Source organism: Esox lucius, chromosome 9, assembly GCF_011004845.1.
Source record: "Esox lucius isolate fEsoLuc1 chromosome 9, fEsoLuc1.pri, whole genome shotgun sequence".
In the NCBI taxonomy this organism is placed as follows: Eukaryota; Metazoa; Chordata; class Actinopteri; order Esociformes; family Esocidae; genus Esox; species Esox lucius.
In genome coordinates, this window is record NC_047577.1 from 19,220,668 (window position 1) to 19,244,773 (window position 24,106).

Sequence of the window (24,106 nt, forward strand, 5' to 3'; positions counted from 1 at the left end):
CACTGTCACAACTGACTGTACCCCAGGACAGTCATACCACAGTCACAACTGACTGTACCCCAGGACAGTTATACCACTGTCACAACTGACTGTACCCCAGGACAGTTACACCACTGTCACAACTGACTGTACCCCAGGACAATCATACCACTGTCACAACTGACTGTACCCCAGGACAGTTATATCACTGTCACAACTGACTGTACCCCAGGACAGTCATACCACTGACTGAACCCCAGGACAGTTACACCACTGTCACAACTGACTGTACCCCAGGACAGTTATACCACTGTCACAACTGACTGTACCCCAGGACAGTTACACCACTGTCACAACTGACTGTACCCCAGGACAATCATACCACTGTCACAACTGACTGTGCCCCAGGACAGTCATACCACAGTCACAACTGACTGTACCCCAGGACAGTTATACCACTGTCACAACTGACTGTACCCCAGGACAGTTACACCACTGTCACAACTGACTGTACCCCAGGACAATCATACCACTGTCACAACTGACTGTACCCCAGGACAGTTATATCACTGTCACAACTGACTGTACCCCAGGACAGTCATACCACTGACTGAACCCCAGGACAGTTACACCACTGTCACAACTGACTGTACCCCAGGACAGTTACACCACTGTCACAAATGACTGTACCCCAGGACAGTTGTACCACTGACTGAACCGCAGGACAGTCATACCAGTGACAGCAGAATGTTTTGTTTTTTTGTTTTCACTTGTTTACACAATATTCATCTAGATGAAGCTGTGATAGTGTAAATACGGTCTAAAATCCCTTTGCAATTTCAACTTGATCAAATTGTAAATGATAGTTTTTTTGCAGAATGTGCAGGATTCTTCTTTCCTGCACATGTGATTCCTCATCAGTAGCAGAGCTCACATTCTGGTTTGGGGCGATACGCTCACAAATTCTGGTCACTGGTTTGATGGTCTCCTTCTTTTTTTCTTGAAGACCGAATAGCCTTAAAGTCCATCTTAGTCCGTACTTATTCTGCCAAGCACATCTCCATGAAAGTAAAGGTCTGCTCGTGATCGTTGCCCTGTGTAATCAACCTTTGGTTTTCCTTCCTTACACCTTAAATTTCAGTAAAAGCTAAGTAAAGTCTTTGATGGAGGATGTGTTTTCATTTTCTCCAAGCGATCTACTCTCTCGCTGACTTTTTGAATTATGCTTGCCTTGTTTGCATTTGCAGATAATGTCAAAACAATTTGTTTTATAATAGGTGGACTCCATTAACTTCTTTGTAAACCCGACCTGCCCAACCCTACACACCGTCATTAGAAACAGCCCCAATTCTTCACTGGGCTCATTGTGAGTGTACACTTCCCGTGTCTCTGCATTGCGAGCACACACTGCCAGCACATTCACATTGTGAGCCCTTGGTTCTGCAACCTTTTTTATATAGTTTCTTATCTGAGGTTTCTATGGAGACCATAGAAAGATTTGACATGCTACCAACTACTAACTAACTTCGCATGTCGGGTGCTCATCGGTCATACAAGAGAAGGACGTTTGGTCATCATCACTGTATACGTTTATTGTTCAATTCAAGACAGGTTGTCCTAAAGCAAACATGGTATATCTTACATGAACAGTACATATGAAAACAATGCTTGAAATCCAGTCACATTCATGGGTCTCACATAACTTTTGGTGTCATTTGATCCATCGGAACATGAAGATAAAAAGACGCAGATTCATTCTCACATGATCCTGAGATACCCATGGGAATAGTTTGACCTTAATTTGTCCCAGTGTACTTTGAATGTACACCTTCAGATACCATCGCATGTTAGATTTAAAATCAGTTTCCTTGGGGCCTGAATCGAGTTAAGAAACACGACACTGGGTGGAGGTTTACAACATTTGCTTAGTCTTTTAACAGATCGGGTTGTATTGCCTATGAAAAGGCAAAGAAAGTCAATACGGAGTTTCAGTCAAATGTCACACCCTAGCAGCAATGGAACCAAGAGTATATTAACTGTGCAACTATCATCTGCCGGCATAACTGCTGAAGACCAAACAGAGAGACAACATGAAGCTGGAGCTGCTGGTGGTGTTGGTTGTAGCCGTCTTGGTTCCCAGTCTGGCTGAGGGACGGCTGGTCTCCAAATGTGAACTGAAAGGCCTGTTGGACAAGGCAGCCCTGATTTTGAACATGACTGAGAAAGCTGGAAAAAGTAACGTGACAATCGAGAACTTAATTGCTAAAAGTAAGTTGCATTACATAACCCAATCCTTTATGTTTATTTGATCATCTGAATGATTTCTGAAATGCTATTGGCTGGTTTCCCTAAAATCAGATTAAGCCTTTGCCTGGATTACCAAACAATTGTAATTTTCAATTTATATATTTTCTTATTCCAATACTAGGCTAAATCTGTATGTTGGTAATCCGCCTGTACAGTAATGCTGTTTGTAACCTCTTTCAGTTGTCTGCCATGTGGAAAAGGCCACAGATTTCAACACCAGTGTTGTGACTCATTGGAGGTATGGAGACCGCCAATACCATGAGGGCCATCATAGGGGTAAGAGACATGTCGTGGAGTACCACACCTCTACCCCCCCTGCTAATCCTAAAGAACACACTACCCATCCTACGTCCTCCCGCAGTACCCATCCTACGTCCTCCCACACTACCCATCCTGAGAGCCATCACATGAGGGGCAAGAGACAGGTTGCGGGGGACCACACCTCCACCCCCCCTGCTAAACATGATAACCCCACTAAACGTCCGACTCCTCCTACCCGTGCTACGCTTCCTACCCGTACCATCCCTCATACCAGCCCTAAGGGTCCCAATGGAAGCCTTCAGGATGAAAACCACTCTACCCTCCATACCACCCCTGCTAAGCATGAAGACTACACTACCCATGATGCTCCTCCTACACCCCCTGCTAAGCATGAAGACTACACTACCCATGATGCTCCTCCTACACCCCCTGCTAAGCATGAAGACTACACTACCCATGATGCTCCTCCTACACCCCCTGCTAAGCATGAAGACTACACTACCCATGATGCTCCCCCTACACCCCCTGCTAAGCATGAAGACTACACTACCCATATCAGTACTACGGACAGTCCTAAGGTCACTAAGAGGGTAAGGAGACACGCTGGGCATGAATCCAACACTAAAGAGACCGTGTGGACCCTTTACGGCTTGTTCCAGCTGAGCGATCATGTGATCTGTGCCTCAGGTTCCATTCCATCTGTGAACCTTTGCCAAATGAATTGCAGTGGTGAGTTCAATGTATTTAACATACCTAAATATGTATCCCTCACAAAAGAAAATGGGTATCAACATGCTTAAGATGTAAGTTTTATGCATATGACAAAAGATACAACAAAACCGTTGGACGTTAGACGAGTTTGGTTGGATTAAAATTGCTTGAATGTCAGTGATGAAAGTCTGTTCTTTTTTTCTTCCTCAAGCTTTGATTGATGACAACCTAAGTGATGACATAGAGTGCATGGAGACAATCGGAAAGACAATGTAAGTGTTCAGTTATGAGCAGGAAGGTTTGTCTACGTTTGTTAATATAGCACTCTGTTTGTGAAGTATAGCAACTGTTATTGACATTTCAATTTCTATTTTTTCCATTTGAACAGAGAAAGTGGCCATCTTGAACATTCAATGGTTCTAATGGCGATGTAAGTATGCTGAAGCCAATACGTGTTGCATTTGAATTGGAATTCACTGTTTAATTGTGTGAAAAATATGAGAATGTCACATTAGGATGTCTTTTTATGAATACATGCAAACCTGTAGTGTAACATAATTGAACATTAATGTATTCATTTAAATGGTTTCTGATATTATTATCAATATTGTTCTAATAATCTTACAGGATCAAACTGCTCTTCCCGAAGGAATGTGCGATGAACACTGCCTCCAAGTACTTCTCGAATTGTTGAGTCAACCCCTCAATTGCAAAATACCGAAATGGGTCTGTCTGTGTAAATGTGGTGATAGCGTGTAAAGGTTTCAATCAGCCACACTTTCACAAAGTACACTGAAATAGAATGTAGCCCATATAGAAAAATAAAGTTTCATAATCTTTTTATGTTGTTGTTATTGTTTCAGTTTTCATGAACACTTGCAAAATCTTTCAAATATAAAATCAGGATAACAATTTTACAGAATAACACACTATTAGTGGCAGGTAGTCCACTGATCTAGTCCAATGCCTCTGGGCTAACTTTTCCCCCCATGCTAGTAGTTGATCCCTAAAATGTGTCAAGACACCAGAATCCTCTTTTGGATGGTGTGGATGGTGATTGACTCTCAGATTCATTGTTGAAGGTGTAAAGGACTAATTTATCCATTATTCTGAATATTAACTGTAATAAATGGACTGTTTTAGACTAGGCCTGAATTTGCTTCAGACTCTTCATGGTTGCCACGGATAGAAGAAGACCTAGGTCAGCATGCCCTGTTCTTAGAAGTGATTATGGCCACAACTGAGGCGCCAGGCCTCAAACCTATCTTATCATGGCCCTGTACAGACGGCTCCAAGGTACTTATACTCTGTTTTGTCAAAGCGCTTGTTTCCGTGGATCCACGTAATTAAACTGAAATAATCAACTGTTATACGAATGACAGTTGAGTCTCTTTTCATAATGAATTGCGAAAATGTTTCCATCTTCCACAAAGACAGAGAGGAAAGACACTATTTTTCTAGTCCCAGCCCTATAGCTAACCCCACTGACCAATAGCTCTGTTCTCATTGGTTGGTAAGTCAATGCTTGGTTACTTCTTGGTTGCAAGCATTGATTGGTTCATGCAACCAGAAATGCCCTCCTCTCACCGCTGTCAGTAGGTGCCACAGGAATGGTGACATCATGTTGAATGGCTGGGGGTGTAAGTTCAACCCCACAGCTCTTTACAGAACCAGGGTGTAAAGGGGCCTTTCTCAGACAAAACAAGTTTCTTTTACATGGTGATAATGAACCATACATGTTTGAAACAGTGTATACTGAGGAGGATTTCAGACAGAGGGAGGAATGGTGGTGAATGTGAATTTGTGGTATTTCCTCAGCCTTGCCAACAAAGAAAGTATTTGCTGCAACAAATGGGATTATGGGCATTTGAAAGGGTCAATGCAAGCATTACGTATGATCACATATCGTCACCGACAACAACATTTTTAGTGTGCATCAATTTGAAAAGACTGCAAACATCCACAGCATGTGGAAGACGGCAAAAGCAATTTAATTCTATTGATTTGTGCCCCGGCCATAAGGGGTACATGTCTGCTGTAGGCAGACACTGCGAAAGATCCCTTTATTTTGGGCTAGCATGTAATTACAGTACTAAGCCAGGCTCAAAATATCACAGGGCATGATGAACTCTTGCTTCTGTGTTCATGGTTCTTGTTTGTTAGCAACTGTGGTGTAAAAGCATTCGTAAGGTACACAATGTTTACTCTGGACAAATGATTGCCTGTTAGTAGCTACTATGGAATTAATCTGTGCATCGTGGGCACATCTCCGCTGGGCAAGCGTGTCATTTGGCTAGCGTCCACTGGCACACAAATTGGGGGTGCAGGGGGTGGGGCTGTGGTGGGTGGGGTTCAGCTGTGGTGGGTGGGGTGCCCGTGGTGGGTGGGGGGGGGGGGGTATTTAAAGAATAATAATAACAAATGCATCTCCATGTTGATCAAGATCGTATTTTCATGCTTGGATTCAGTTAAATTAATCTCCTTCCAGAATATACCAGGACATGCCCAGCTTCAAAAGGATCCTTTGTAGAGATACTCATTAGATACTCTTTATACTTACAATATCAATGCAATTTTCAGTTAATGAGCTTTCTGTCATAGTTCATATTTTGTTTATTTTCTGAGTGAAACAACGTTACCACAACCACTGCAGCGAACAAATGTAAACATGGCCTATTTCTGTACATTTAGTATTTATTTGTTGAATTTAACAGTTTAATTTAAACAAAACAGTAAATGTGGCATGTCCAAATGTTTTGGCTCCCATCCAGTCGATCCACTTATGTTATTTTTTTGTGAAGTCTCAGACCTTATTTGACCTGTAACGCCTCAATCGAATCAGGTGAAGACACTTGCAGAGTTTTGTCCAACCATCATGGCTTCCTCTAAGCAGCAGACTGAGGATCAGAAAACCGAAACAGTTTATTTATATTAAGACTGTTTTTTACAGTCGCTAGGACACATTTCCCAATACTTAGGTCAACTCTTCACACAGTGAGCACAACAGAAGTATAAGTGGGCTAAACTAAGGATCAATTATCATCGCTTTGGCACAAAATGCATTCAATGACTACATCTTTCAAATTAGATTAATTATTTTCTCACTTCGACACAACAACCGCCAAAACTCTGTGTACTTACAGGCCAATTTGCACATGCTTACATACTGTTTTCAAAGCTATTAAACTTAAGTTCAAAACAATAACATAATACAAAACTGAATAAGACAGCAATTTGCTACAATTCTACAGTAATATTTTAATGAAATATATTTTAAATCTTAAAATTAGATGCTATAAAAACAATTGGACAATTGGACCAACCACAGCTGATTCTCATTGTAGAGTTGCACATTACAGAAGTAAATGGACTTGTGTGTAATTGCTTTTGCATATCTGCTTAGGACTCAATGGTTACCTCACACAGGTGGGAGAGGAAGGATGTTCACTGATGTGCAGGAAACTGCCATTGTTCAGGAACCAATATGTCCAGGTACGATCACAATAAAATACAGAACTGTTTTTGAACAAAACCAAACACACACAAAGACAACTTTTTAGGTAATGTTTACTACTGTAACAGCTTATGTTGCCTTGTGGATTAATTTTAGAGAGTCATGGAGATTGAAGGCAGGCAAACACCCCACATTTTCATCTTTGTGGATGAGGCGTGTTTCAACTTGGCCAAAACAGGGCGACGAGGAAGGAATGTGATTGGGAAGAGAGCCACAGTGGATGTCCCGGGCCAGAGGGGTGCCAACATCACAATGTGCGCAGCAATATCCACCGATGGACTGCTGTTACACAAACCACTGATTGGGCCATACAACACTGAACGTCTCCTTGCGTTCCTGCATGACCTCTATGGAAGGGTTGTGCTAGGTGAGGAAAGGGATGGAGAGAAGAAAACAGCCAACATTTATAATTGTATGGGACAATGTGGCATTTCACCACTCCCGTGCAGTCACCGAGTGGTTTGCAGCCCATCCCAGAATGGTGTCACCTTTCCTCCCAGCTTACTCTCCATTCCTCAACCCCATAGAGGAATTATTTTCCTCATGGAGGTGGAAGGTTCATGACCACTATCCACATGATCAAATATCCCTCCTGGACGCAATGAATGCTGGATGCCTGGACATATCAGCAGAAGATTGCCAGGGATGGACCAGGCATGCCAGAAGATTTTTTCCTAGGTGTATTGCCCTAGATGACATAAGATGTGATGTGGATGAGAACCTGTGGCCAAATGGAGAAGACCGAGTAGATTAGCATTACTATTATATCTATATCAGTGGATGGTGTGTATACAAATTCTTGTATTTTGGAATTACTCAGTGCAAAAAAATTTTTATTAATAAAAGACATAAAATATATTGAAGCATTCTGCATCATTTCTGATTCATTCCAGTAACAAATTTTGCAGTGAATTAAAAACAGAGAAGTGTCCTTGTTTTACACAAGGAAACATTGTAAAATGCTACCTGTTGTTAGTGTTTTTTAGGTCATTGTTTTGTGGGTGACAAAGTGTGTTTGTTGTCTGTCAACCTTTGCTAGTGTTCAGGAAGAATGAGTTGATTTGAGACATGTATGAAGTGATTTGGTAGTTTTAGTGCATTTTGAAAGTGAAATGAACTGCTGTGCCGAGCTGAAAGTTGGTTTGGAGAACTGTGTGTAGAGTTTTGAAGAAGTTACCTCAGTATTGGGAAATGTGTCCTAGCGACTGTAAAAAACTGTAACTAGGGGAAGGATATAATAAGATATCTAAACATGTCTGCTTTCCACTCTCCAAAAACTTTAAGAAACTGAAGTTCAGGGGAACTTGAGGAAAGAGTTAATCCGGAAAACATCTGTTTGTAGACTAGTCAGAAATGCAAAGTAAAAACCCAGTATCACTGTACAGGACCTGCAGAAAGGTTCCGCTTGCACAGGAGTAGTGGCGAAGTCTCATCACAGACGTCTGGAATAGTCAACACAACACTGATAAATCTGAGGCATCTTAGAACCAAGTGCTGTTGTCCTGATGAACTAAAAATGTAACCCTTTCACCACAATCACCAAAGGTCAATCGGGGCAAAAACATTCGAAGACACCTGGCCAACTGTGAAGCGTGGTGATGTATCTATGATGATTTGGGGTTGTGTGGTAGCCAGTGGCACGGGAAATATAGTGCAGGTAGAGGGAAGAATGGATTCAACTAAGTACCAATAAATCCTGGAAGATAATGTCACAGTCGGTAAAGAAACTGAAACTGAAAAGTGGTTGGATTTTACAAGACAGTGATCCAAAACACACCTCTCAGGGGAGGGCAAACATTTTTGGCTTGGGGTCACATCAGGATTTTGAAATTAAATGGTTTTGTAATTTGTCACAAGAAAAGGGCAAAAATTAAGGGCGAAAAAGGCAAATATTTAAACTTGTATACAGTAGGTCCATTATAATGTGTATATAATTTAAGTTATGTTTTACTTCCCCTCAAAACTATTTTATTACCAACTGCGGGCCGGATATAATTGCTTTAGTTGGCCCACACCTGCCTAACTGAACCATGACCTACTAACAAAAGATTAATGTTAAAGAATGGCCTTCACATTCCCCAGACTGGAATATTAGAGTTAGAATTCTTCTTCAAGACAGAGTGGGGAAAAAACATGCTGGTTTCAAGAAGCGTTTGGAAGCTGTGATTTTGGTTGTAGGGGATTTTATTAAGGACTGACTGATAATGTGCCCAAACTTTTGCACATTCCACATTTATGTTTTTGTTTTTTTATCTGTCAAGTACAGCAAACAAATAGTAACAGAAATATGTCACGTTTATGTTTGTTCCCTGCAGAGGTTGTCCTAACTTTTTTAAACTTTGAAAATCACCAAAGCCCGTAATTTGGCCAGGTATGACGAGACTTTTGCATAAAACTGTATATAGTCAATCTCTTGATACTGTCCTGGACCCTGTAACCACTGTCAAAAGCACCTATAAATGGACATGTGAGCATCCAAACTGGACCAAGGAGCAATGGAAGAAGGTGGCCTGTTCTGATGAGTTCAAGGTGTTGACTTGGCCTCCAAATTCTCCAGATCTCAATCCAATTGAGCATCTGTGGGATGTGCTGGACAAACAGGTCCGATCCATGGAGGCCCCACCTGGCAACTTACAGGACTTAAAGGATCTGCTGCTAATGTCTTGGTGGCAGATACCACAGCACACCTTCAGAGGTCTAGTGGAGTCCATGCCTGGACTGCTTGCACAATTATTAGGCAAGTGAATATTCTGATCGTATCATTATTTCTATCCATATTTTCGAACTCCAAACCATATAAACTTGAATGCTCATTGGATTGAATCATTTTCAGGTGATATGTACTTGTGTAATGAGGGAGGGTCTGGCAACAGTGTATAACACCTTATATCAAGGTGTGCATAATTATTAGGCAGCTTCATGACCTCAGGCAAAATGGGCCAAAACAATTTAACTGAAACTGAAAAGTCATAAATTGTAAAATGCCTTTCAGACAGATGCAACACTCTTGAAATAACTAAACTACTGATGTGTGACAAAGGGTTTGTTACAAATAGTAAACTGGGGTGCAAATTAACTGCAAAAGACTTGAGAATAATTAAACTTTAAGCTACCAGGAACCATTAATCCTCCAATGCCACCGTATTCCAGAACTGCAACCTACCTGGAGTGTCCAGGTAGAAGAAAAAAAAAGCGTCACTATTGTGGCGTGTAAAAATGACAGAGCCAGGCGCAGGATGATAGGAACCAAAGGTAATGGTTTATTAGGCAGAAGCAGTTGTCTGATGCAACGAAAAAACCACAGCAAAGCGTAATCCAATACAGTCCGCTCTTGTCTGAAGTCCACCCGCGGCTTCCACAGCACATCCCAGAGACGGCCAAGAGGACGTGGAGCAGAGGAATCTAGCCAGCGGCGGTGAAAATCTCACAGAAGGGAGGGATCAAGGATGTCCCTCACCGGAACCCAGCACCGCTCTTCTTGGTCATACCCCTCCCACTTCACGAAGTGTTGAAGGCCCCCAGCCAAATGCCTCAAATCCAGGATGGAACGGACCGAGTTTGCCGGGCCCCCTCGATTTCCAGAGGGGGCTGAGGAACCTCACACACCTCAGACTCCTAGAGCAGGTATGCCACCATCGGCCTGACGAAAGACACATGAAACAAGGTGTTAATTCATTAATCAGGCGGTAAACGCAACCGATATCTCAGGACTTCCGGCAGAGCAGCCGGAGGGGCCGGTTACAGGCCAAGAGCCAGATCTGATCACCCGGCACACACCCGGGGCCTCACTGTGGTGGCGGTCAGCGGTGGCTTTCTGGTGACGCACGGAGCGCTGGAGAACAACATGGGTGGCATTCCGCTGCAGTCGTCCGCTGCAGGAGCTTCGGTCTGGCTCTGATGCCATGGTGCCAGGACCGGCTGATACCCTAAATCACACTGAAAGGGACGACATGTTCGTGGAGGAGTTCTGGGCTTATTCTGCAGAAACACAGACCACTACCCTGGCCGATCCCGGCAGTAGGAACCTCCCCATATCCTGATTCACCCTTCCACCTGCCCGTTGGAACCGGGGTGAAACCCAGAGGTCAGGCTGACTGAGACCCCTAGACGTTCCATGAACGTCAGACACGATATCCTCTGGCACCCCATAGTGCCGGAAAGACGCGGGTAAACCGGGCTTCCGCGGTCTGCAGGGCTGTGGTAGGAAGTGGTAGGCTTTCGGCAAAGCAGTCCACAACCACCAGGATGGTGGGGTGACCCTGAGGGGAGGATAGGTGGGACCATGGCCGTTGTGGAACTGGTAAGGGATGTCACCCTAATCCTAATTTACATACGGGAAGGTGTCTACACTGGGCGCACACCAAGCAGGAGAAGACATACACCCTCACGTCCTTAGCCAAGGTAGGCCACTGTACGCCCAATACCCGGGTGACCCGAGTAGGGGGATGTGTGGGCCCAATAGATGAGGTGCTCACGGACACTAGAGGGCACGTACTGACGCATTGAGATAGAACGGCGTCCACCCCAACTTCGGACGCATCAACTTCCACTATGAATGGCAAGGATGGATCCGGATGGGCCAGTACCGGAGCTGTGGTGAACAGTGCCTTTGGGTTGCCGAAAGCCCTGTCCGCCTCAGGAGACCAACAGAACCAGTACTGCCCACCCTTCAGAAGAGAGGTGATAGGTGCTGCAACCCTGCCAAAGCCCCGGATAGACCTCCGAAGGAAATTGGCCAAGTCAATGAAGCGCTACACCTCCTTCACCATGGTTGGAGTCGGACAATTATGCAAAGCAGCAATGCAGTCACTCTCCATCTCCGCCCCTGAGGTGGTAATGCAGTATCCAAACACTCTGCCAACCTGGGACACGTGCTCGGCCCTTGTAGCGGAATACACCAGAACATCATGGATGTAGACCACACCGCTGCCGAACATGTCCCTAAACATCTCGCTCACAAAGGATTGGAAGGCTGATGGAGCATTCATCAACCCGTATGGCGTGACCAGATATTCAGAATGCCCTGTAGTGGTGCTAAATGCTGTCTTCTATTTGTCCCCATCCCGGACACGCATTTACGCACTACTGAGAACCAATTTCGTGAAAAAGCACACCCCACGCATTGATTCAATGACAGAGGAAACGAGGGCCAGAGGATAATGATAGAGGATTGTGATTTTATTCAACGCTCTGTAATCAATACACAGGCGCAGATCCCAATCTTTCTTTTCCACAAAAAAGAAACCCAAGGAGGCGGGTGAAGTGGAGGGACGGATGAACCATCCAAACTACCCAAATACTTATGGATGGCATTGCATATCCTTCAATCAAATTTGTTGCAAAGTGTTTACAAAGATGCCCAGCCCAAAACCCCAAAGAACACGCAACCCATTGCAAGTCCTTTGTCTCAATGTGGCTTAACTTTATCTAATAACATAGTTGTTTGATGTGTGTAGACAGTTTTAGTCAAGTATAGCCTATTCACTTCATTTCCAGGCTATAAAAAAAATCTCCCACCACACCCCCGGAGCTATGACCAAACAGCAAAGAAGTAAAGCAGAGATGGGTGGCTGAAAACTGGAATAGATTAGATTCAGATTACATTCAACTTTATTGTCACGGAATAGTACAAATGAGGTACAACGAAAGGCGGTTAGCATCTAACCAGAAGTGCAAATAGAAGAGGGCGGAAAATGTATTAAGTATAATGTATGTTATATGTGGGATGTATAGATCTGCAAAGAAGGCACATTGAAGGTAGCATGTGCAACTGAAATGCAGGGATAGCAACAATGAGGTTCCCTAGGTAGACATGCACATGTAACTGAAAACGTCCTTATTAGACTTTGCAAAGCAGTGTCAGAGTCCAGTAGTACAAGAAGAGTAGAGCAACAAGGTCCCGTGGGCAGGTGGGTATGATTAGTGTTGGGTACAGAGTTCAGCAGGGTTACAGTAGCTGGGAAGAAACTGTTCCTGAGCCTGCTGGTGTGGGAACAAAGAGACCTGTACCGCCTGCCTGATGGTAAGAGGGCAAAAAGTTTGTGGCATGGGTGTGAAGGGGATGCCGTGCACCCTTCTGCTGGAGGTCTATGATGGCTGGGAGCTGGGCACCAGTGATGTGCTGGCCGGTTTTCACCACCCGTTGTAGGGCCTTCTGGTCGGCCACGGAGCCTCTGCCAAACCACACTGTGGCGCAGTTAGTGAGAATGCACTCGACAGTGCAGCAGTAAAAGTTCACAAGGATCTAGGAAGACAGGCAGGCCTTCTTCAGCCTCTTCAAAAAGTACAGGCACTGCGGTGCCTTTTTGACCAGGGCTGAGGTGTTGAGGGTTAAAAAAGGAAATACTGCTGGAATTGACATGCTTATTGAAAAACACCACAGAGAAACATGATCAAATCACAAAAGTAAACTAAATCACAAAAAGAAAAATTACATAGACACTGGTGATGAGGGATGTGATAAGACAGCCATCACATTTACACACTATATCAGCAGACACTTATCAATAGCAGACACTCACACTACCACATGCATGCATTGATGAACATTACATCAATATGTTGTTGTTTGTTGATTATTTGTGCGTACATTTTGAACAGAGACCATCCCTTATTCCCACTGCTTGCCAGGCCAACTGATATACAAGTACAGGCACAGATCCGGGCCGAACGCCAAGTTTCGAGTTCCGCAGAAGCCCCTCCTATCATTCAGCAGTAACCGTTTGCCCGGGAAACCAATCTCAGTGACTGCACAGTTTATGTCTGAGAGTGTTTGCTACACCATGGCTGAAGCAATTTTTGAAAATAGTGACCTGATAACCTGTCCAATCTGTCTGGATCTCTTAATAGATCCAGTGACTACTGCTTGTGGACACAGTTACTGTATGGACTGCATTCAAGAAAGTTGGAATCAGGATATTCTGAAAGGGTTCTTCAGATGTCCCCAGTGCATGCAGACCTTCACCACAAGACCCGATCTGAAGAAAAACACCCTTCTGACTGAGTTGGTGGAGAAACTGAAGCAGAAGGTACTCCAAGCTGCTCCTCCTTTATACTGTTATGCAGGACCATTAGATGTGGGGTGCAACATCTGCACTGGGAGAAAACTAAAAGCTATCAAGTCCTGTCTGGTGTGTCTTGTCTCTTATTGTGATGCTCATCTCAAACTTCACAATGACCTACACCAAGGAAAAACGCACAAGTTGATTAATGCCACCGGAGAGCTCCAGAAGAAGATTTGCCCTCATCATGACAAATTGCTGGAGGTTTACTGTCGTACTGATCAGCAGTGTATCTGTCTGCTGTGTGTGATGGATGGACATAAAGGCCATGATACAGTGTCAGCTGAACAGGAAAGGACTGAGAAAGAGGTAAATAACAGTCAATGTCACACCTTAAAATTTTTACTTAAAACCCAATTAACGAGAACAAAAGGAGATATATTTCATGTGGCAAAACCTTCAAGTTATAATTTTCATACACAATCGTTTGGTCTACACATTTTTTATATATTTGGTTCTTAAGGCAAAGCAGAAAATGATTGGTTGAATTAAGAAAATTGTCCTCCAATCAGTATAAAGCCCAACCCATTTTAGCATTGACTAGGAACGGTAGCATGCCAGCATCCTAATTTCAGCAAATTAGTACATTATTTTGGAGTAATGAAATAACAGTTACATTATATTTAAGATTTTTGTTTTGCAGAAGCAGTTGTAGGACATTTAAGATAATTTGTTTTGCAGAAGCATGTGGAGGAAAATAATCTGAAATCCCAGCAAAGAATCCAGGAGAGAGAGAAGGATATTCAGGAACTGACACAGTCTGTGGTCATTCTCCAGGTGAGTGTCGGGCTGTCAATTTGGGACCATCTTAAATTCAGGCTGTTACGGATAACTTGAGAATTAAGTGAATTGGGTGGTTAAATCAGGGTTTCTCCTATGTTCCCTCAGTCCTGTAATCTCCTAGTCCTATGTTCCCTCAGTCCTGTAATCTCCTAGTCCTACGTTCCCTCAGTCCTGTAATCTCCTAGTCCTATGTTCCCTCAGTCCTGTAATCTCCTAGTCCTATGTTCCCTCAGTCCTGTAATCTCCTAGTCCTACGTTCCCTCAGTCCTGTAATCTCCTAGTCCTATGTTCCCTCAGTCCTGTAATCTCCTAGTCCTATGTTCCCTCAGCCCTGTAATCTCCTAGTCCTACGTTCCCTCAGTCCTGTAATCTCCTAGTCCTATGTTCCCTCAGTCCTGTAATCTCCTAGTCCTACGTTCCCTCAGTCCTGTAATCTCCTAGTCCTATGTTCCCTCAGTCCTGTAATCTCCTAGTCCTATGTTCCCTCAGTCCTGTAATCTCCTAGTCCTATGTTCCCTCAGTCCTGTAATCTCCTAGTCCTACGTTCCCTCAGTCCTGTAATCTCCTAGTCCTATGTTCCCTCAGTCCTGTAATCTCCTAGTCCTATGTTCCCTCAGTCCTGTAATCTCCTAGTCCTATGTTCCCTCAGTCCTGTAATCTCCTAGTCCTACGTTCCCTCAGTCCTGTAATCTCCTAGTCCTATGTTCCCTCAGTCCTGTAATCTCCTAGTCCTACGTTCCCTCAGTCCTGTAATCTCCTAGTCCTACGTTCCCTCAGTCCTGTAATCTCCTAGTCCTACGTTCCCTCAGTCCTGTAATCTCCTAGTCCTACGTTCCCTCAGTCCTGTAATCTCTTAGCCCTATGTTCCCAGGGCCCAAAGTTCTTACTGGCACACGTTTGCTTAATCCATGTTCCTTTTAGTGTCTGGGCCCTATGTTCTGTCAGCCCTATGTAAGATGAGGGCTGAGCGAACATTGGACATGTTGAAATGGACCCCCTTCTTCCTGTGCCCAAAACAGCGGTCCGCACAAGCAGTATTGTTAGACAGTGAGAGGACCTTGACTGAGCTGATCCGTTCCATTGAAAAAAAGCGCTCTGAGGTGAAAGAGCTGATCAAAGCTCAACAGCAGGCTGAAGTGAGTCGAGTTCGAATTCACTTAAGGCGGCTGGAGATGGAGGTGGCTCAGCTGAGGAGAAGACATGATGAGCTTAAGCAGCTCTCACAAACAGAAGATCACATCGATTTCCTCCAGGTGATGCCTATACCTTAAACCTCACTCGCATGTGACTTTCAAATGACAATCTTTGCATTAATCTCCCGGTGAAATGCGCCTAAAAGTAAAATAATGTTTGTCTTTCTCTATATAGAACATCCAGTCTCTCTGCGTTCCCCTTGGGTCTGAGGCAAGACCCAGGATCCCTGTGACGTTTCAGCACGTGATGAACAGTGTGTCTGAAGTGAAAAGGCGACTACAAGACATCTGCAAACAGGAAATTGACAGGATATTTCGCAACGGTTGGCAGGCCTATTTTATGCTCAGATGTACTCTTTTTGTGAGTATTTGTGCCCACCGTAATGAGTGCGGTAGGATTGTGTTAGCTAGAATCAATGAGTCATGTTGACTTCCCAGAAATGTCTCTTTGCCCAACTGACAATGGTTGTCCCTCTGTCTTTAGTGGCTAAAGTCCCAAATGGTCAGCATGAGCCCAAGACCAGAGAGGATTTCTTACAATGTGAGTAAAGAGTGTGAGCACACACCCCTACTGCATGCTGGAACCATTCTCAGGGTTTAGCTTGTCATATGGGCCTTCAGTCGTATGCTGTACATATACAGTACATACACAATGCTGACAGCTGGCGCATTAACCAAAAGAGGGGATATCAAACCAACCAGGATGATTAATAAAACCCACCCACACCACAAACTCAGGATTACATGAGTTACACATAAAAACATAAAAAATTGAAACAAGAATAAACATAGTACCAGAGAAATACAGAAACAGAGGAAATGTGATACGCGTGCTAATGTTGAAAAACAGTAACTGATCAGGGGGGTGTTAACTCATCCCAACATAGGTGCCTAATCATCCCCAGTTTCCAGTTGGCTCCTTCATCCTCTCTCCTCCCCTGTAACTATTCCCCAGGTCATTGCTGTAGATGAGAATGTGTTTTCAGTTAACTTACCTGGATAAAAAACCTAAAAAACTAGAGATGCAAAGGCTATAAACCAGTTTAGACACGATCAGGTGTAGCCTACATGACTAATCTCTTGAGTGGTTCTCACCAGATATTGGCCATGTGTCAGGTAACATAGCCTTTTTCATTTTTGCATTTATATGGCGCCAGTAATTGTAAATTATAAAATGGGCGTAACCAAAAATAATGGAATTTTTCTGTAGGCTCATCATAACCCTTTCATTATTGAATCATCGAATGGTTCAAAGGTGTAGCAAGGGAATGATGAACTCACCAAGATTTACAAATGCCATTTTCACAATGTGTTCGCAATTTGACCAAACTAAACAGCAATCTTCCATTTGTCTTGTTCTGGCTCAGGTCCTATCTCACTGATAACTCCCAGTTCGTAGCCATTTCCCCTAGCACAGTAGCCACAGGGGTGATCACCAAGGACTCTCTTTAAAGGCTTGGTCTTGGGATCAATATCAGAAGTGAAATCAAATTCACATTTTCTTACATCAACATGACAGATTAGAAATGTATCCACGTCTCATCCCTTCAGGACTGTTGTGTTCCCCTTTTTTTGGCACATCTGTAAATGAAGGCTACAGTATGTACAGTATGTAAGAAGGCTACAGTATGTACAGTATGTAAGAAGGCTACAGTATGTACAGTATGTAAGAAGGCTACAGTATGTCCAGAACATTTTCTCACCCAAACCTCCCTTCCAGAGTAGAACACTGACTGAAATAGTAGTGTCACAATCCCCACAAATCCTTGCGGCACAACTGGAAAATCGTCTCTTTTGGTTCTTACACCAATCATTTCTTCCATGTAAACGGTTAAACTGCTGAACGATAGGAGGGGCTCGAAACTTGGCGTTCGGCCCCGATTTGTGCCGGGGCTTGGAAGTCAGGCGGTCTGTAAGCAGTGGGCATAAGGGCTGGTCTTTGAGTGGTGCAGTGATCTCAGTCATTAACTTGTTGCAAGGTGTTTCCAATTCTTGCCATTGCATGCCATCACGCAGTAGGTCTAGCAGAAAACTGGTCCATATTCACTGGTTAGAAAGGCATGGGGGTAATGTAGATCAAACAGCACCAAACAGCAGCAGAAATATAATAACAACAGTACACATGGTTATGGGAGAAATTATGGCATAGTTAAGTTGGCATTCATACACACATCACTCATACACACATCATTCATACACACATCATTCATACACACATCACTCATACACACATCATTCATACACACATCACTCATACACACATCATTCATACACACATCATTCATACACACATCACTCATACAGACATCATTCATACACACATCACTCATACACACATCACTCACGTACACACATCACTCATACACACATCACTCATACACACATCACTCACATACACACATCACACATACACACATCACTCATACACACATCACTCACATACACACATCACTCACATACACATCATTCATACACACATCACTCATACACACATCACTCACATACACACATCACTCACATACACACATTACTCACATACACACATCACTCACATACATACATCACTCACATACACACATCACTCACATACACACATCACTCACATACACACATCACTCACATACACACATCACACATACACACATCACACATACACACATCACTCACATACACACATCACTCACATACACACATCACTCTCATACACACCACTCTCATACACACATAACTCTCACACACACGTATCACTCACACACACGTATCACTCACACACACATCACACATACACACATCACTCACACACACATCACTCACATACACACATCACTCACATACATACATTACTCACATACACACATCACTCACATACACACATTACTCACATACACACATCACTCACATACACATCACACATATACACATCACTCACACACAGATCACACATACACACATCACACATACACACATCACTCACACACACATCACTCACATACACACATCACTCACATACACACATTACTCACATACACACATCACTCACATACACACATCACTCACATACACACATCACTCACATACACACATCACTCACATACACATCACACATATACACATCACTCACACACAGATCACACATACACACATCACACATCACTCATACACACATCACTCCTACACACATCCCTTATATACAGTATTGTTCACATACAAGCGCATGCCCCTTTGCTCTATATTGGACTTTTTGTCAATTTTTTCAGTTTCAGCACATGCCCATCGAAAAATCTGTGCACGGCTTTGTACACATCACTCATTAAAATTGCAAAAACCCTCAGGTGTTTTTATTTAATTTTCTTATTACTTGTTCAAGACTGCTGCCCATTGACACTGGATTCCAACACATCCCACCGACTCCTGTGTCTGTCTGACGGGAACAGAAAGGCGACCAGGATCCAGCCCAACCAAGCACATCAACCTGACCATCAAGACAGATTTAGCCACTGGAAACAGGTGTTATGTAGAGAGGGTCTTTATGGAGTTTGCTACTGGGAGGTAGAGTGGACGGGGGTGGAAGTTGATGTAGCCGTCTCATACCAAGGGATAAGCAGGAAAGGACAGAATAACGCCTCTTGGTTTGGTGGTAATGCTCATTCCTGGAGGTTGTACTGCTCTGCAGCTAGATGCTGTTTTTACCATAACAGACAAGTGATGGATGTCCCCACCATCCGCTCTGACTCCAGAGTAGGAGTTTACCTGGACCACGGGGCTGGTACTCTGTCCTTTTACAGCATTGACCGGTCAGACACAATGTCCCTGCTCCACAGAGCCAAGACCATGTTCACTCAAGCCCTCTACCCTGGTTTTGGGGTTGGTTCGTCTGTGAGGATAATGACACCAGAGGAGTGACTAACAGGTTATGACATGTGACCAGGTTATTACACTGTGCTTTCCTAACTTTGTGCTAATAGATAAGTACTTGGGATACTGGGACAAATTTGAAAGTGGGACGGTTATTTTTATGTTTTTGTAAAATGCATTCAAATCTTTTTTAAAACAATACCTTCTGGCTGAGAAATAAGATTGCACCACAAAGATGTTTGTCCTAACTGAAACTCCACACATCATTCTCTCTCCACACCCAGGCATTATAGCAAACAGTTTAGCAAAATGTTTGATGACATCCGAAGGAAAATGTGTTCAGATGCAAGTAGGGCACTGACTCCTTTTACTGTACAGCTAAAACTAACCATAACACTGCCGTATTATTGCAATCATGTCATGTATGTGTAACATCCTACATTATTCTACAATGTAAGCTCAATAAAGTTGATTGTTGTTGGGGGTTTATTGTTCCTATTTTCTGTCCAGTGACAGACTGGTGTTAGCCTCTTCTGGTGAGACCTGGGTACCTTGCACCCAAAAACTTTTACCACTTTTACACCTCATTACAAATAACAAAAATCGTCAGACTCACTTGGGCCATTGTTTAACCAAACACCTCTAAGGAATTATTTCCCTCAAGTTAACTCCTCTCTTGGCCTCGGCACCACTGACGTTAGTGTCTTACATATCTTCACCACCTTGGGCGCCAGAAGGCCTTGGGCACACCTCATGGTGATTTCTATGGAGGTCTATTTCCCTAGAGTACGAAACAGAAGAATACAGAAGAGTTCGATATTTGACTTAGGTGAAATATAATATTTTTTCCGCTCAAATACAAACATTTTCAAATAGATTTCAAATAGATTTTAACAGCCAAATCTTCAGGGGACTTGATTGTATTGATGAGCTTTCTCGTCTCGCCCTGATTTAGCAACTCCTTGTGGTAGATCGGTAGGCTGCAAGCTCATAGGCATATATGTCAGTTGGCCAGAGAATGCGCTGTATCCATGGGCAACCAGGTCCCGATTCTGCTCTTGGTTGCAATTCCCTCACAATGTTTGTTGTTGCCTGGTTCTCTTACCCTTAAAAGGGCCATAGGTAAGGTTTTAATTAGGATAAACACAAGCATAAATGACCAGAAGACATCTGTTTTTAATAAGTTAACGATTCCCACCCCAACCTGATCCAGCGAAAACTATTCGGGTCTCGTTCGGTAAGTGAAGAGGATCCAAGCAGTGTTATTGTTTAAATTCCGTCTCGTAATCGTATGAGGCTGGATTTTAAAGTGCCCATCTGGTTTATGGTAATGCTCCATCCACACGGGGACGCTGTGTGAAGTTGGCGGTATTTCCAACCGCTGATATTAACAGAAGAAGATAATACGGAAGTGAAACTGGAAGTGGGATTGTTTTGTTTCTGGCCACCGTTATTAATTGGTTAACAAATCCCAACAGCAACTGCTTTAACAACTCTCGGTCGGCTAAAAATGTCAAAACTACAGTTGTTGCATGTGTTTCTAAATGAGCGCTTAAAGGCAGCGGCTGTGGAGATTTTTGGAGCGGTTGAGAAAACGGTAGCGCAGTACCAGGAGGAGAACGAACGTCTACGGAGACTACTGCAGATAACACCGGACATAAAACTATGTAGAATAGGTTCGTATTTACATCTATCAATTAATAATAGATACCGTTCTAATGAATGAATAAGCTGTTCAGGCTACCAGGCAGAGATTCCAGATTAATTCAATACAATTGCAAAATTTTGGTTTGGACTCAGACAGGCTGCATATGCAGAGTAACACATTAAAATGTATAATTCAGCTGTTTTGTATAACTAAACTATGTTCCCCTCTCTTTCCATTCAGACTCTCTGCAGCTCTCACTTTCTGTCTCAGAAGAGGAGGTTCCTCCTGAGAAGCAGCAGGGTGAGCAGGAGTGGAGCCCAACAGTGGGGGAGGAGGACCCAGAGCCCACACTGATTAAAGAGGAACGGGTGGATCTCAGGACCAGTCAGGAGGAAGAGCATGTTCAGTCCCAGAAAGCTGACATCATAGAGTTCGAATTCCCTCCTCTCTGTGTGAAAACTGAATATGATCAGGAAGGCCCACTTCAGTCCTTGCCTCCTCCCCAAACCCAGACTGTGGAGAACATAGAGAGCGACTCTGAACCAGTGGATACACAATTCGCCACCGTTACTCATCAAAAGGGTCTCAACATTCTCTTTGACCCTCCTGGTAACAATCCAAACAATGCTTTTGGCAACAGTTCAGCTTTTAGCAGCTACCCAGCAGGACTTGACAGTCGTCCACAACTGGATCCCAACCCATCGTTGGTGGGACACTGTTCTAAACCAGGCGTCATATCCGAGAAGACTCTCTGCTGTCGTGACTGTGGCGAAACGTTCGCTCGGAAAGCGGACCTGCAGGGGCACATGTCTCTCGCCAAGGGGAGTCCCAGTGAATGTAGCATCTGCCTAAAACGCTACAACTCCACTTGTAAACTGAAGGCCCATGTCCGATTCTGTCACATGGAGCAGCCCTTTAACTGCCCATCTTGTGGGATGGCATTTAAACAAAAAAACGACCTGTCCAAGCACATGACGATTCACGCAGGGGAGACCACATTCAGCTGTGGCAACTGTGGGAAAAGTTTCTATCAGAAGGGCAATCTAAGGAGGCACATACTGACTCACACTGGGGAGAAACCATTTAGCTGTGTTTATTGTAGGAAGAGCTTCAATCAGAAGGGGGACCTAACCAAACACATATGGATTCACACAGGACAGAAACCGTTCGGCTGTGCTTACTGTGGGAAAAGCTTCATTCAGAAGGGGGACTTAAGAAGGCATATACTGACTCACACAGGAGAGAAGCCATTTAGTTGTGTAACCTGTGGGAAGAGTTTCAATCAGAAGGGACACCTCAGGAGGCATTCACTAACTCACACAGGAGAGAAGCAACACAGCAGCTCAGTGCTTGGTTAAAGATTCACTCATGAGTGGAAGTGGCCCAGATACAAATGGTTACGGGGAGCGAAAGATTAAACAAAATGAGGACAATACATTAGTAGATTGTAATGTAAAGGCAGCGGAGAATTATTAGATTGGACTATTAGAGTGTTGTACTTGAGGTGAAAGTATATACATGTTATTTTAATCTTATTTTAGTAAAGTCACTCCAAGACACTTCAGCCCACTGTAAGCAATAGCCTGCAGACAAGATTTGGTTTACATGGACCTTGCACAACATTCAGCATTTAACAACTGTTAAAGTGACAGTTTTAAACAGCCAGCTCTTTTTTTTTTTTTTGACAAAGTCACTTTATATACAATTTTACAGTTCTAATTTAAATTGAATGAGTATATAATTATGAAACAATAAACAGTTTTGCATAATGCAGATCTGATGTTCAAAGCCTGTTGATGTTTTCATGTGTGGAACTACATTATTTAGTATGGTCTACAGTCGGCCCGATAAGTGCAGTGCACTTTGAATTTGTCCAATTTACAAACTATAAATGCATTACTGAAGTTTTCCATTCTCAAATGGTTTTCATAATGCAGCAAATTTGTTGTCCTCCATCACTATGGCTGCATTTCTTCACAAGCACCCAATTCAGTTTTTTTTGTGATCTACTATAACATATTTTATCAGAAAAAAACAGATGTGATATATATCTGAATTTGATTGTCTGTCAAAATTAAGCCTATATACACTCACCTAAAGGATTATTAGGAACACCTGTTCAATTTCTCATTAATGCAATTATCTAATCAACCAATCACATGGCAGTTGCTTCAATGCATTTAGGGGTGTGGTCCTGGTCAAGACAATGTCCTGAACTCCAAACTGAATGTCAGAATGGGAAAGAAAGGTGATTTAAGCTATTTTGAGCGTGGCATGGTTGTTGGTGCCAGACGGGCCGGTCTGAGTATTTCACAATCTGCTCAGTTACTGGGATTTTCACGCACAACCATTTCTAGGGTTTACAAAGAATGGTGTGAAAAGGGAAAAACATCCAGTATGCTGTGGGCGAAAATGCCTTGTTGATGCTAGAGGTCAGAGGAGAATGGGCCGACTGATTCAAGCTGATAGAAGAGCAACAACCGAGGTATGCAGCAAAGCATTTGTGAAGCCACAACACGCACAACCTTGAGGCGGATGGGCTACAACAGCAGAAGACCCCACCGGGTACCACTTATCTCCACTACAAATAGGAAAAAGAGGCTACAATTTGCACAAGCTCACCAAAATTGGACAGTTGAAGACTGGAAAAATTTTGCCTGGTCTGATGAGTCTCGATTTCTGTTGAGACATTTAGATGGTAGAGTCAGAATTTGGTGTAAACAGAATGAGAACATGGATCCATCATGCCTTGTTACCACTGTGCAGGCTGGTGGTGTAATGGTGTGGGGGAAGT

General features: G+C 43.3%; 3 protein-coding genes across 4 annotated transcripts; all 3 read left to right on the top strand.

Moving 5' to 3' along the window:
* Window positions 1-2,057: 2,057 nt before the first annotated feature.
* Window positions 2,058-4,179, top strand: LOC106024457. Its single transcript, XM_013135349.3, has 5 exons — window positions 2,058-2,247; window positions 2,467-3,276; window positions 3,470-3,530; window positions 3,647-3,688; window positions 3,886-4,179. Exons 1-5 carry the CDS (start codon window positions 2,070-2,072, stop codon window positions 3,950-3,952), a joined length of 1,158 nt encoding a protein of 385 aa, XP_012990803.3. The 5' UTR covers window positions 2,058-2,069; the 3' UTR covers window positions 3,953-4,179.
* Window positions 4,180-13,116: 8,937 nt separating this feature from the next.
* LOC105021545 (tripartite motif-containing protein 16-like) lies at window positions 13,117-20,148 on the top strand. 2 transcript variants are annotated; one of them, XM_029121882.2, is made up of 6 exons: window positions 13,117-14,142; window positions 14,515-14,610; window positions 15,636-15,869; window positions 15,985-16,170; window positions 16,294-16,350; window positions 19,177-20,148. In XM_029121882.2, the coding sequence occupies exons 1-6, from the start codon at window positions 13,531-13,533 to the stop codon at window positions 19,189-19,191; spliced, it is 1,200 nt and encodes a 399-aa protein (XP_028977715.2). In that variant the 5' UTR covers window positions 13,117-13,530; the 3' UTR covers window positions 19,192-20,148. The 2 variants fall into 2 exon arrangements, with proteins under 2 accessions (XP_028977715.2, XP_010887604.2); XM_010889302.4 differs by having other exon boundaries at window positions 13,119-14,142; window positions 15,985-16,132.
* Window positions 20,149-21,076: 928 nt separating this feature from the next.
* On the top strand, window positions 21,077-23,085 carry LOC105021546 (zinc finger protein 32). The gene is made up of 2 exons (XM_010889304.4): window positions 21,077-21,340; window positions 21,553-23,085. Exons 1-2 carry the CDS (start codon window positions 21,175-21,177, stop codon window positions 22,668-22,670), a joined length of 1,284 nt encoding a protein of 427 aa, XP_010887606.1. The 5' UTR covers window positions 21,077-21,174; the 3' UTR covers window positions 22,671-23,085.
* The last annotated feature ends 1,021 nt before the right edge of the window (window positions 23,086-24,106 follow it).

Bases quoted from the DNA above. Each gene is read 5' to 3' on its own strand.
- LOC105021545 (XM_010889302.4), top strand. From the start codon at position 13,531: ATGTCTGAGAGTGTTTGCTACACCATGGCTGAAGCAATTTTTGAAAAT. The intron at 15,870-15,984 runs GTGATGCCTATA...TTCTCTATATAG, and splicing joins ATCACATCGATTTCCTCCAG to AACATCCAGTCTCTCTGCGT. The intron at 16,351-19,176 runs GTGAGTAAAGAG...TACTTGTTCAAG, and splicing joins CAGAGAGGATTTCTTACAAT to ACTGCTGCCCATTGACACTG.
- LOC106024457 (XM_013135349.3), top strand. From the start codon at position 2,070: ATGAAGCTGGAGCTGCTGGTGGTGTTGGTTGTAGCCGTCTTGGTTCCC. The intron at 2,248-2,466 runs GTAAGTTGCATT...AACCTCTTTCAG, and splicing joins CGAGAACTTAATTGCTAAAA to TTGTCTGCCATGTGGAAAAG. The intron at 3,689-3,885 runs GTAAGTATGCTG...ATAATCTTACAG, and splicing joins TCAATGGTTCTAATGGCGAT to GATCAAACTGCTCTTCCCGA.
- LOC105021546 (XM_010889304.4), top strand. From the start codon at position 21,175: ATGTCAAAACTACAGTTGTTGCATGTGTTTCTAAATGAGCGCTTAAAG. The intron at 21,341-21,552 runs GTTCGTATTTAC...CTTTCCATTCAG, and splicing joins CATAAAACTATGTAGAATAG to ACTCTCTGCAGCTCTCACTT.